Below are 12029 nucleotides of genomic sequence, written 5' to 3'. Positions count from 1 at the left end.
ATATTTTCTACATGTCATGATCCTAATGGTCGAGTCAGTGCTCAAATAATGGATTTTCCTTATTCTAAAGTTAATTCGAAAGCAAATCATTAATTACTAAATAATGAAGTAAGATATTTAGGTTCGAAAAGATTTGCATAATTAGCAAGATAATTCCTATATGCTGGTATCAGAATTTAAATCTCTGATGGTATTCGAGGCAAAGAATTCAATGATGACATATTTCAGCCTAAATTCTTCAGTAACACGAGTGAAAGTTTGACCATTTGGCATGATATCGACTCCATCAATTGTTGAAGTAGTGTTTGAAAATAGCTTTCTTGTAAAACGAAGAATTTTAGATACATGGTGAGAATACTTCGTACCATCTGGTGATCAGCAAAATCTTAAGTATGTACTGGAATATTATGATAAGCTAAACTTCTCGAATTCAGTTTCTCATTGGGTTACAAAAAAAGAGTCTTATTATAAAAATTAAAAATATCATGTGTCATGGTTTTGTAAACTTCTGCCTAAAGAACGTTTTTGGAATAGTATGCTCTCTTGTGGTTTATCAAAAATTTTTTGAAGTTGGTGGTCCACTTCCACTTTTGGTAGAGATAATTTTACAGATAAGGAGAGAAAAAATATTCATCTGTCTACAGAAAATGAATTATTCTCCTTCTTTGCTAGTTACTAGTTCCAACGGCCGTCCGGCATCTATTTTCTTTTCATCACGGTCGTTTGTGTTGATAATATAGCTATGCATGAATGGAAACGCTACTCGACTGATGATGATTTTTTAGATTCTCGTTTCAGGCCCCTGGTTTTTTTTTTTTGAATCTCAAAAAAAAGAAAAAAAGATGAATAAAACTGTCAGCCAGCGCATGAATTTGCGTTGATCTGATTTTTCCTTTTAGAAGGCAGTTGTCCAGTCTGGTTTTCGTTTTCAAGGCGAAATTGTTCAGTTTTGTTATACTCTTTGTACACTTTCGGAAAAAGCTGATGCTAGAATCTATATCTGACAAGAAAGGTGACATCAGTAGCATTATCATCTTTTTGCAATTGACCGTGTTTTACTTGATTTTTAAAAGTATTTTCGGATTTCGGTCGCTGCAATACGCCTCATAGTTCGTAATTGTAAACGTAATATACAGAAATGAGAGTCATAAATCAGTTCTGATCTTCTGATATTTCTCCTATTTATTAGACCGAGCCGTCCTTGAGAAGACTTTTTTCTCGTTTCGTTAACAAAGGTTCTTTTTTTTGTAATTGATATGACAGCCGTATAATTTAGTTAAGATAGCTGGACAAATCACGGAAGGTATACCCTCTCGGTTTGATGATTTGTATTAAATAGAACAAAAAGATGTAAAAAAATGTTCAAGATTCTCTAAAAACTTTATGATATATTTTAATGGCATAAAGCGTTAAATGTAGACTTTTCCCTTGTTAGTTTGACGCCTTAGGGGGAGAACAGATGTACTATTAATGTCACCATGTTTGGTAAATTAATGACAATATCCTTAACTATGTATAATTATCGTGCCGACGGTCTGTCGTCGTTGCTGATAATTCTTTTATCTCAAAATTACATCACAAGTGACGATCAATGGTGTCTTACCAGAGACTTAGGCTACTCGCAATTTTGTCACTCATAGTTTCGTTAAGTTTTGAATTTTTTTAAAAATCCCTACGCGCTGGTTTTTTTTAAATTTTGTGTCATAATCAGCCATGGTTGCTGTAGTTAACGGTTAGATATAAAGTATGCTAGTGTTATAAAGTATTGATAAATTAAAACTGGATTTTTCTTCATTCCCTATCATGCTCGTGTTTCTATTCTGGATAATCACAGTCTAATACTTAAACGATGCTCCAACCGAGAGCTTGGTGAAATCTAAGAGTATAAGAGTTCATTATAAATTGAAAATTTGATTTTACTTATTTTCAGCATGCTCTTCAGATTGCATCATTAAATTGACGATTTAGAATCAAGTATTTGAATGTTCCTGATTTATAGAGGGAAGGGGTAATCGCTTTTCATCAGATAATGATGAAGGATAGTGATAATCCTGATGAAGAATTCATTCATCAACGAAAATGATTTTAAGTTTAAATAACTGACATGGTGGGATCTGGGGAAAGAATTCAGTCGAGCTGCATCAACCCACCTGCGTTTCACAAAATTGTACGAAGAAAAATGGTGGATTACGAAATAAATGCTGCGCAAATGGTGCAAGTTGCAAGTTTGTTCTTGATGTATTCCTCAGTGCTTTGTGTATGTCTTCATTTAAATGGGATTCCCGTTAGCATCGAATGTAGCAATGCCACTGAGAGCCACGCATAACGAATCAACAAAACACCCAGTGCATTTTAGTAAGCCATCACAACTTTACCTTTGATTCTTGCTTCAAGGAACGTTTCTGTTTTTTACCAAAACCATCAACTTAGGAGACTAAAGGGTTCAATTGACTTGACTAGTTGCATACTTTCGGTAAGATTAAGGATGAATCCCTTGGTAAAAAAAGTCGTATTTAGAAAAGCAAACAAAATTATTGAAAAGGCGCATTACACTCTTATCTGCTAATGAGGGGTTTAACAAAGGCGCGAAAATCAGGAATACCTTCTTTTATTTCAATATCGTTTTTGAGTACCAAATATCGTTTTGATAGCTAATGTTTGCGACCAGAGGTACGATTCTGGCCAATTTTTTTCTCTCATTGAAGAACGCAACATTGGCTCAGTGGCTCGTTTCTTGAAATCAACTTCCCAAGTCGGCTTCCTTTGAGACGCCAATGACAAAGCCTAGTAATTGACATACTCATTAAGAATTCCCTATGTATGCCGTCCGCCTACCGCTTTTCTTTCCAAATTGTTTATATTTTAACCGTTGTATTATGATTATGAGTTAAAAGATGTTTAAATTTTTTAAGTGTAAATTACTTGAACTGGATGCATCTTCCCATCAGGTCTCGACTGAGAAGTACAAAGTTTCTCTCCTCTTTTTCGACTCAATTTTTTTCTATCTATTTTTAAAAATTCTTCTGCAAGTTTCTGTTCAGATAGTTGTCCAGATTGATTAGATTTAATTAAGCCCTCCAAGTTCTATATATTTTATGTATTTATTTTCTTTAGCATTAAGGATAAAATCTCGTAAATGAGCAAAAGCAATTGTTTTAGTAAAGGAAAATATAGGAAAAGTTTGTTGAAACTGATAAATTCAACGTTACTCTTTGGCTTTAGATTTGAGTTGTTGGAATTATTTACTCGAGTTCTTCTCACGTGCAACCTACCCTATAGAATTGTGTTTTTAACAAATTTTTTAGACAGAGACAGTATTTAAGTGTTAATACTAAAACTACCTGGTACTCTTTGAAAGTAAGGAATGTATTTTTATTCGACGTAGGGTATGGCCTCTCGGAGTGAAAATGCAAGTCCCAAGGACTTTCTAAGACTTATTTTCAAACCTTTCCATCCTTAAAGAAAACTCAAACGCGTCGGTCTTAAAGATTTCCTTTTCTTAAGTTTGACGTAAAATCTGGTCCTTAAAAGATTCTTCTTCGAAAAAATTTGAAACATTGGCAAAAGATAATTATTTTATCAGTTCTTAAAATGTAAGCAGCTATTGACGATCCAATACAATGAAAACAAGCTACAAGTTTCTGTTTTTGTGTTCATAGGTGTGGTCTGTAAAATTTCTTCAGGTGTGAAAAGATTTATCCAAATTAACAATGTAAATGGTAACAAGTATATTGGAAATAAGCATTTCTAACTGGCACGACCAACTGATTAATTCGTTGTTGCTATTAGTTTGTTTTTTTTATTCTTTCAATTTAATTCTACTTGGAACATTTTGTCGTTTATATACCTAGTTCTTTACTAAGTTAAGTGGCTGCGTGAATGGTATCAGCGAAATAAGAAAATGAGAGTGTGAATTGTGTCAAAAACAGAATGTCGACCAGCCAATCAATATTTTAAGATCAAAAAAAGTTTTAATATTCCAAGAGGGGTGTTTTCTCGCACTGATGATGATGCGAAGCACAATTTTGTAAATAAGTGAAAGGTTAATAAACTTCATGTTCAACCCTGTTTTAAGCTCAGTTTTAATTTTGCTCAAGATGTACATGGAGAGATTAATTTAAAAGAACATAAATTAACATGACAGAATTAGTTGGCCTTCCCGATGGATTTCTAATTTTTTTTTTCGTCCTGGGGACATGAAAACGAGTCTGGCAGACCACCTATGCAACTGTACTCTCCCTGAATTATTGTGGTTGGCTGCTTTGGCTTATGTAAAGCATAATTAGTCTATGAGTATGCTTTTGCAAAATAATGACAAACTGAACTCGCTGGCCAGCGAAGAAATTGTGACATTATTAGCTTTTTGAGAAAGAATGAAGTATTTTCTTTCCTCAAAGAAATATTTGTATTAGTTATAGCGAGGCTACATCGCAGAAGACTAAAACTAAAGGCGAGTTAAACATAATTAAAAAATAACCCTGTTTTCTTTTTTTCAATTTATTAAGATTAATCTTGTATGGAGCTGATATTGCACTGAATAAAATATGTCCCAGGTCATTTATGCTAAAGGGATATTTAATTTTATTTCTTTAGTGAAGAAGCAACCACTATTCATTCAAATTTAAAGGTAAATATTCTAACTGGGTGTTATTGACAAACTCAGCACGACACGAACAGTAGTCTATTTCGTATCTAATAGCTTAAAATACCTGTGAATAGGCAAACAGGAAAGTTTCTCCATATTACATTAAATATTCTTTCTTAAATGAGTGCTGAATGAAGAACAAGAAATGATTGTCAGCTGATAGGAGATTAGAAGATTAGCTACATACTGCATGATTTTCTTAAAGTCGTATTTTTCGTTGCCCGTACTCAGGAACTACATTTTTTTTCAAAATTCCAGAAAAAAAATCGAAACGTGTTTAATGGTGTGGTGTGAAGTATGTTTATAATAATGCTTTTATGATAATGCCTCTGTGAACACAGTCCGATAAAGGGAAGGAAGCTGGTTGTTATTAATAATTCACAATTTTTGGTTTTGCAGGGAGAATCAGGCTAAACTCCGTTCATTCCCGACACTATTTTGCATCCACTTCACCTGCGGTTCCAAAGAAACGTTCAAGCTGACTTCTCAAAGAACCTTAGAAATCAACGAACCATGGTGATCCCAAAATCGTTCATCTCTCTGTATCCAATCCTGATTATCTTAGGTGAGGAAAACTTTCTAGTTATTTCGAGTGTTGAAGAACAGATGCCTGTGAAAATTTCACAAGTCATGATTGCCTGTCTACTTTTATTCCCCTCTGATGGGCACACGAAACTACGGTAATACTGAGTTACGTTTTTCTTTTTCTTGACCTCCAATCTACCGAAAAAAACTTTCTCAAAGGTGTAGCAAATCTTATTTTTTTTCACCAAGAAAATTTATCTTTCAATGTTATTCAGCGACGTTTATACGTAGCAAATAAGAAAACTGGATGAGCGCATCACCACAAGGATGCAAGTACATACAAATATTTTGATTGTGGTTTATATCGTAATGTTAAACTAAATGAAAAATTTTACATTCCTTTTGTAGAATAATAAGGATTCCGTGTCTTTCGTATGGTGTTGCCCGAAATTTCAAAAGAAAATTTAGACACGTTCTTGCCGCGATAGAAGTTTATTAGAAATTGTTTTGCAGCATTCAGTTCCCTTCGCTGATGTGTCAAGATATTATAGATTCCATCTTCGACACATTACTATAATCAAACAATAGCGACGTTGGAGGCGAATGACAGAAGCACGGAGTAAATGAAACAGTTTATCCTTATATATGAAGATGAAACCGGCAGCAGAGGAGTTTTGCGTAAATCAAAGGTGTTCGCAATCGTCTTTCAAGGTGTATCTCAAATGATTTATCTATAAAATCAGTTCGGCTACTGGATTTCTGAATTTTATTCTGCCAGACTTGTTACAGTATGAATAATTAATTTCTGGAATGGATTGAAATTCAATTCAAAATATCCTTTCGTTGGTCGATCAAACAAAAGTTGAAATAGCGATTCGGCGTTACTTCTAGAATGTTTTGTAAACTTGATAGCATGAAGAAAAAGATAACGAATATATTTTGTTTTCCTAGTAATGAAATCAGTCTAATGCTTTGAGGAAGCTTAACGACATTTTTGCCCGCTTCGTCTATGGGGGTTCTATTTTGGCTACAGTGGTTCTGCCGTTGTCAAAATCTTATCAGTTAACTTCCTTATCGCAAGAAAGCTCGCTTAATTTTTTTTTATATATAAAAAGCCCCTGTAAGATTAAAGCAGTCCGAATATTGTTGCTTTAGTAATTTCATTTGCAGTTCCCACTGTTTTTATAGCGCATTTTCCTCGTTCCTTGGCCAAAATATTGGCGATCACACAAACTATGACAAGCTCTGTATTGCTTGAAATTTTGCTGAATAACTAACCGTCGTATAAGAGTCTTATACGAATCTTTCGTGCAACATTTGCGAATGCATCCAAAGTGAAATAATGTGTGACGTTAGATTTTATTCGGTTCCAAAATATGTTTCCCGTACCTTCTTTCTCGTTTTCAGGTTCGATATGAATCGCGCTATCAAGAAACCGAACTGTAATTGAAACATAAAGGTGTTTAAATGATTCAACTGTTTATGATGTAAATGATAATTCTCGTGCAAGTTTCAAATTTTGAGACAAACAAAACTGCTGGAGGGAAGTCGCATAAGCACAAAAATCCCTCGACCTTAAAGGCAAACAAAGCGGGAGTGCACTAATTTAAAAGTAGAGAAAGTTAACTGAGGATATATAATTCCCTGTAAATGCTCTACGGAATCGTTTTCCCTAACGTTATGATAATTTTTTTTTCAAACTAGGAAAAGGATTGTCTGAGCAAGCTTTCAATGCCAGCGTAAACGAATCCCATCCCATTATCAGTGATGGTAAGTGATACCCACTCGTAAGCGGTAATATCAACAGACTTTAGCAGATGACAACGAAAAGCGAGAGATACACGGCTAAGTGCACAGAAGGCTGGAGATCTGTGTAAGCTCTTTCTCCTCTCTTTGGGAAGCTGGCAGTTTTTACGACTATCTAATTTAGCGCAGCAATGTCTTCAGAGTCGTGTGCTACAACCTTACTTGCTGTATAAGGTATCGTTGGTTGCTTGTTATCATTGCACTTAAGGTAAGAGAAACATTTTTTTTGTCGTTTGTTGATGTCAATTATTTCCCTTTCATTAATCAGAATTAGAAGTGGATGACGACGAAGCACGACTTGTGAAAGATCTATTCAAGGGCTACAACGAGACTGTCCGTCCAACAGAAGATAAGCAGTTGCCCATTGAAGTAAAATTTGGTATTGCGTACACACAGATTGTTGACCTGGTATGTTTTTTGAAGAATGATATTTTCAAAGCCCAAGCTCCTAGTTACATTGAAAGAGTGCGATATAACTGCCAATCAAATTTGCCATCACGGAAGCATATGAGTTGAATTTGCTTGTTTGTGTTTCTCTAAGCTATACAATTTACCTTCTTCTACTTTTTGCGTCATATCCATTTTCTCTGAAAAAAGTGGACGAAGAGCCAACTTTTGGATGTGAAATCCAAGTTTTATTGTTCTTTCTTTTAATTTTTTTATACTAATTATAAGACAACTGAAGACAGTTATCTATTTTCGAAAATAAAGTCGAAAACCACGATTTCTTTTGTTTTGTCAAAAACCTAACAGATCGAGAAAGATCAAGTGCTTGTAAGCAACATCTGGGTCAGAATGGTAAGTAACCACTCTTGCACTCTATACCAGACTGAAGAAATGAAAGCCGACTGAATAGCTTGTAAAACTACATCTTCCGTAGTTTTCCACTTTAGGTTACACTGGTGAATTTGGTTCTTTCCAAAGCTGTTGCTTCATTACTACCTTCATCATACTCTTTTACTTTCATCACTTAGGATCTTCTCTGTTACAGTGAATACCAAAATATGAAAGCGAAGTGAGGATCACCGTTTTTTTTTTCCCGAGTATTCCAACAATTTTTTTTACATAAAGCACGTACTTGTAGCTGTTATATTAAAAAAGCTTGTATTACCCAAAAAAGCTCTTTGATCTATCGTAGACCTGTTGACCAGTTTTATGATCCTTGAATACATTTTAGTTCTAATTATGTTACTTTTAGCCGGGATCCAGGGCCAACAGTTCATCAGTTTCCATTAATTACTATTAAATGTTACCCTTCACAAAGAGAGTTGTTATTATTATATTATTAATATTATTATTATTACTATATTATCATTATTAAACACTAGGCATGGAACAACCATCTTCTAAAATGGAACGCTTCTGAGTACGGAGGAATAAAAACAATTAACCTGAGTCCACATAAGGTCTGGCTTCCCGACATTGTCCTTCACAATAAGTAAGTCATAGTAAAATGATAAGATAGAAAAAGAAATGGTCGAGTTGAAAAAGCCATCAGTCACTTTTTACTGGAGAGGATTTTCAAATAACCTATAGAGGATCTTTATCTTTGTATATTTCCCAAGCGGAAAATTGCCACCGTTTTGCAGAACATTAGAAAAATGAGGGTTGTTGCGTATTGCAAAGAATTAAGTCAAAAAGGTGAAATTTTTGTGACTTTTTAGAGATTGCCTTACTAGCTGCTTATACCTTAAAGGTATATAACCTCAAATTGAATGCATTTTCACTCCAGACATGGCCAGTATCTACATGTTTTATGAATAGGTAGGACAGAATCCACGCAACAATTCTCTCTCAACCGAGAGTCTAGCCAAACATCATTAATAAAGACTTCCGGTGAAAAACATGCGAGTTCAATTAAAAACCTATCGGTTTTCATATGTTAGCGGCCATAAACTGCAACCAATAAACACATAATGGCTCACTTTAAGAAAATATTTTTCGTCAGTGCGGAGGAATTGCTTCCAAGTGGAACTCTATACCTCTTTAAAACCAAAGTGATCTTGACTTCAGACGGATCATGTACGTGGTACGCCCCAACTATACTTCGCAGTAGTTGCAACATCGACATCACTTACTTCCCGTTTGACGACCAGATTTGTGAGCTTAAATTCGGTTCCTGGACATACCACGGACTTGAAGTGAACATTGTTCAAATGCGAGATACAGCAGACCTTAATTTCTACATGAAGAGTTCCGAGTTTGAGCTTATCTCTGCCAAGGCTAAGAGAAACGTAGCCAAGTACAGGTAAATTTTTCACCAAACAATAGCCTCAAACTATTAATGGCTAATGTAGAAATTTTATTTTTGATAAATCGGAGTAGACCCCCTTCTGATTTCTCTTGTTGCAAGTAACAAGCTTACTTGTAGAAAAGGAAATTACAATCTTTTATGCAAGACTTTGTTCAGTCGGCGTAACACTGGACGTAATATAAAATTGGAAAGAGGGGGCAAGTTTCTACCATGGCTGAGGGTAAAACAAGATAAATTGGTTTCACAAACTTAGTATGTAAAAGTAAATTGGCCACCGTAAAGGGCATCTAAAAGCTGAAGTCATCTGACACTCGAAACGTCAGCTTAACAAACTCTTTACTGTTGCCAATTTAATAACTTAAGTCGGTTCATAAAACAATTTTTGATGATAAAATTGGTTTGGTCATCATAAAGGTTTTTCATGAAGGAAGTAGAGAAAGGCGAAACAAGAATTAACGATCCTGGTTGAATGGTAAATCTGTGATTCAAATTGGTTTCCAAATTTATAAGAAGTCCTCTGTATCTATGTTCTATAGAGGCATGTTTCTATCCAGCTGTAATTCGCACAGGTAATATATCACAGCTCATATCGAACACACGTCAAACTCGTAATAGTTGCATTAATAACATAAGACGGGACAAAAACGAATCACGATAACCTAAACTGATGTTATATACAGAAACCAACAATCGGGTAGTGATCTCCAATAATAACAGCGGCATACGATGTATTTCGGCCTCTGGGACTTTGGAATTTCCTTTTTAGTGATACATTAAAATTATTTTAAGTTTGCAAAATATTTCTTTCCGAATCTCATAGACCGCATTTTTTTGAAAATAATATTCAATCAATTTTCTCCTTTGTTAAAACGAGCTTGAAGAATGCATAAAACAGGGTTTTTGACTTGTGAGACCTCACTTGCACTTCTTGCACTCATTAGAGCTGGCAGGTAAATTAGTCTATGTTGCTGGTCAAATTTTAAATGAATAAGTCTTGAATTTATATGAACGATGCAAGTCGTATAACAAAGCATGCAAGTCCACCGAGCACGTTGCACATGGCATCAAGATCCTACTGTAATATTGTGTTCTATTACACGCAGCTGCTGCCCGGAGCCTTATCCAGATGTGACATTCTTCCTTCATCTTCGTCGTAAGCCTGGATTTTTCCTCTACAATATCATCATTCCCTGCTTGGTGATAACCTCACTAGCTGTGCTGACATTTGTCCTCCCACCAGAGATCGGCGAGCGAGTGACTCTGGTAATTGAATCTTTCTTAGCTCTGTCATTCGTCGTTCTAATGGTTTCTGATAGCGTTCCTGTTACCTCCGACAACGCTCCTCTCATCACAAAGTTTCTGATTATTTCCATGTGCCAGATAGGGGGTGCTCTGATCGCAAACTGCATTTCACTGAACCTCTACAGAAAGTACCGGATGCCCCAATGGGTGAGAGTGGTTTTTCTCCATTACTTAGCCCGATGTTTGTGCATTAATTCGGGCCAACCGAAGGACAAAATTGAAAAACGTTCACATCTTGTGAAAGGTCGACCAGCGGAACTGACGGTTCTCGAGGACAGAAAACTCTCGGGAACAAAACCCCTGGGATCACCGGGTGGACACTCCTTAAAATCTCCGACTCATCATCACACAGCTCTCTTTCGATCAACCCAGGACCTTCCTTCAAAGGTTACAGATGGACTCGCGGAGCTTGCACAGTCTGAAATCAACCATGAAGAACACCGTGCCAATCGTCAATTCTGGATTTTCGTGTCACGAGTTGTAGACCGCGTTTTCCTGCTAATATTTTCCATAGCGTTCGTCTGTTCTTCGTGTGCAATATTTGCTCAAGTGCCAGATCACTATAATTTACTCTTGTAGGATCGTAGCTAACCGCGATTGTGGTTTCCAGTAAGAGGACTAAGCAAGAAACTTATATTATAGGGTCAGAACTGAGTCATTAATCTTTGATTTCTGTGAAATTGAGAGTTTCTCTGAACGACGGACAATGCAAAGTGTCATCGATTATGACTTACGAGTTTACGTTTTGCTTAGTAAGATAATTGATATGAATCTTGGAAATTGGCCTCAGAGTAATAAATAAAAAAAAGAAATATGTAACCTTACAAGACTAAGGGCTTTCCTACCCAGGAGAAATAAGATTGTATGATTGTAGCGTTTTAAAAAACGTAAGTTTGTCGTTTTCTAATGCGAAACAATTATGAATAATGGAGTCTTTCAATCGAAAATGGAAGAATGTTATTTTTAAATCTCTGATTGAACACATAATCTTTTCGTTGTTTGGCTAGAGCCGCTTCATCTTGTGATACAGTAAGTTGCATTTACCCCTGAAACATCATGCATTACTGTAGGATTTGTATGAACTGAATGTTTTATAGGGCAGAGGACCATTAAAAATGGTCAGAAACAGTTTCACTAGTTCATCAGCTCCCACTTCCTTGAATCTCGAAATAATTTGCTCTTTGAGTCTTCTGCTGAGTGTTGTAGGATGTCAATTTTTCAAAAAACAACCGTCAACATGGATGGATAGAATGGTTTTTTTAGTTATACCTAAAATAAAGGAACATTCATCGACAGGAGTGTTTCAACTTTTATACTATTTTTTATCAAAACAAATTTCAGATTTACGAGAAAACTTTCTACCTTTGCATTATTTTTATCATCATCTCAGCGTGGAGTCATAGGAAAGTATTTTTCCCCTCCCCAAAGATACTATCGCGGAAATTTGAAAACAACTCCTTAATTCTTCAATATAAACATTAAATTCTGCCAGTTGCA

At 35.5% G+C, this 12029-nt stretch overlaps 1 protein-coding gene across 10 annotated transcripts in view; it reads left to right on the top strand.

Annotated features, from left to right (window-relative positions):
- LOC131771615 (neuronal acetylcholine receptor subunit alpha-10) overlaps positions 1 to 12029 on the top strand; it is a 43584-nt gene that overhangs the window by 26858 nt on the left and 4697 nt on the right. For 6 of the 10 annotated variants that reach the window (XM_066161262.1, XM_066161266.1, XM_059087448.2 and 3 more), the window contains 8 exons: positions 4594 to 4627; positions 5045 to 5210; positions 6875 to 6940; positions 7245 to 7384; positions 7730 to 7774; positions 8305 to 8414; positions 8925 to 9224; positions 10334 to 11825. In XM_066161262.1, coding sequence (XP_066017359.1) covers positions 5159 to 5210; positions 6875 to 6940; positions 7245 to 7384; positions 7730 to 7774; positions 8305 to 8414; positions 8925 to 9224; positions 10334 to 11111 — 1491 coding nt within the window. In that variant the 5' untranslated portion in view covers positions 4594 to 4627; positions 5045 to 5158 and the 3' untranslated portion in view covers positions 11112 to 11825. Of the gene's footprint in view, positions 1 to 4593; positions 4628 to 4842; positions 4941 to 5044; positions 5211 to 6874; positions 6941 to 7244; positions 7385 to 7729; positions 7775 to 8304; positions 8415 to 8924; positions 9225 to 10333; positions 11826 to 12029 lie in introns of those variants that run through there. The other 4 variants (XM_059087453.2, XM_059087449.2, XM_059087452.2 and 1 more) reach the window with 4 other exon arrangements.

This window comes from Pocillopora verrucosa, chromosome 1, assembly GCF_036669915.1.
Source record: "Pocillopora verrucosa isolate sample1 chromosome 1, ASM3666991v2, whole genome shotgun sequence".
In the NCBI taxonomy this organism is placed as follows: domain Eukaryota; kingdom Metazoa; phylum Cnidaria; class Anthozoa; order Scleractinia; family Pocilloporidae; genus Pocillopora; species Pocillopora verrucosa.
This window is presented reverse-complemented; position numbering and strand designations above follow the sequence as displayed.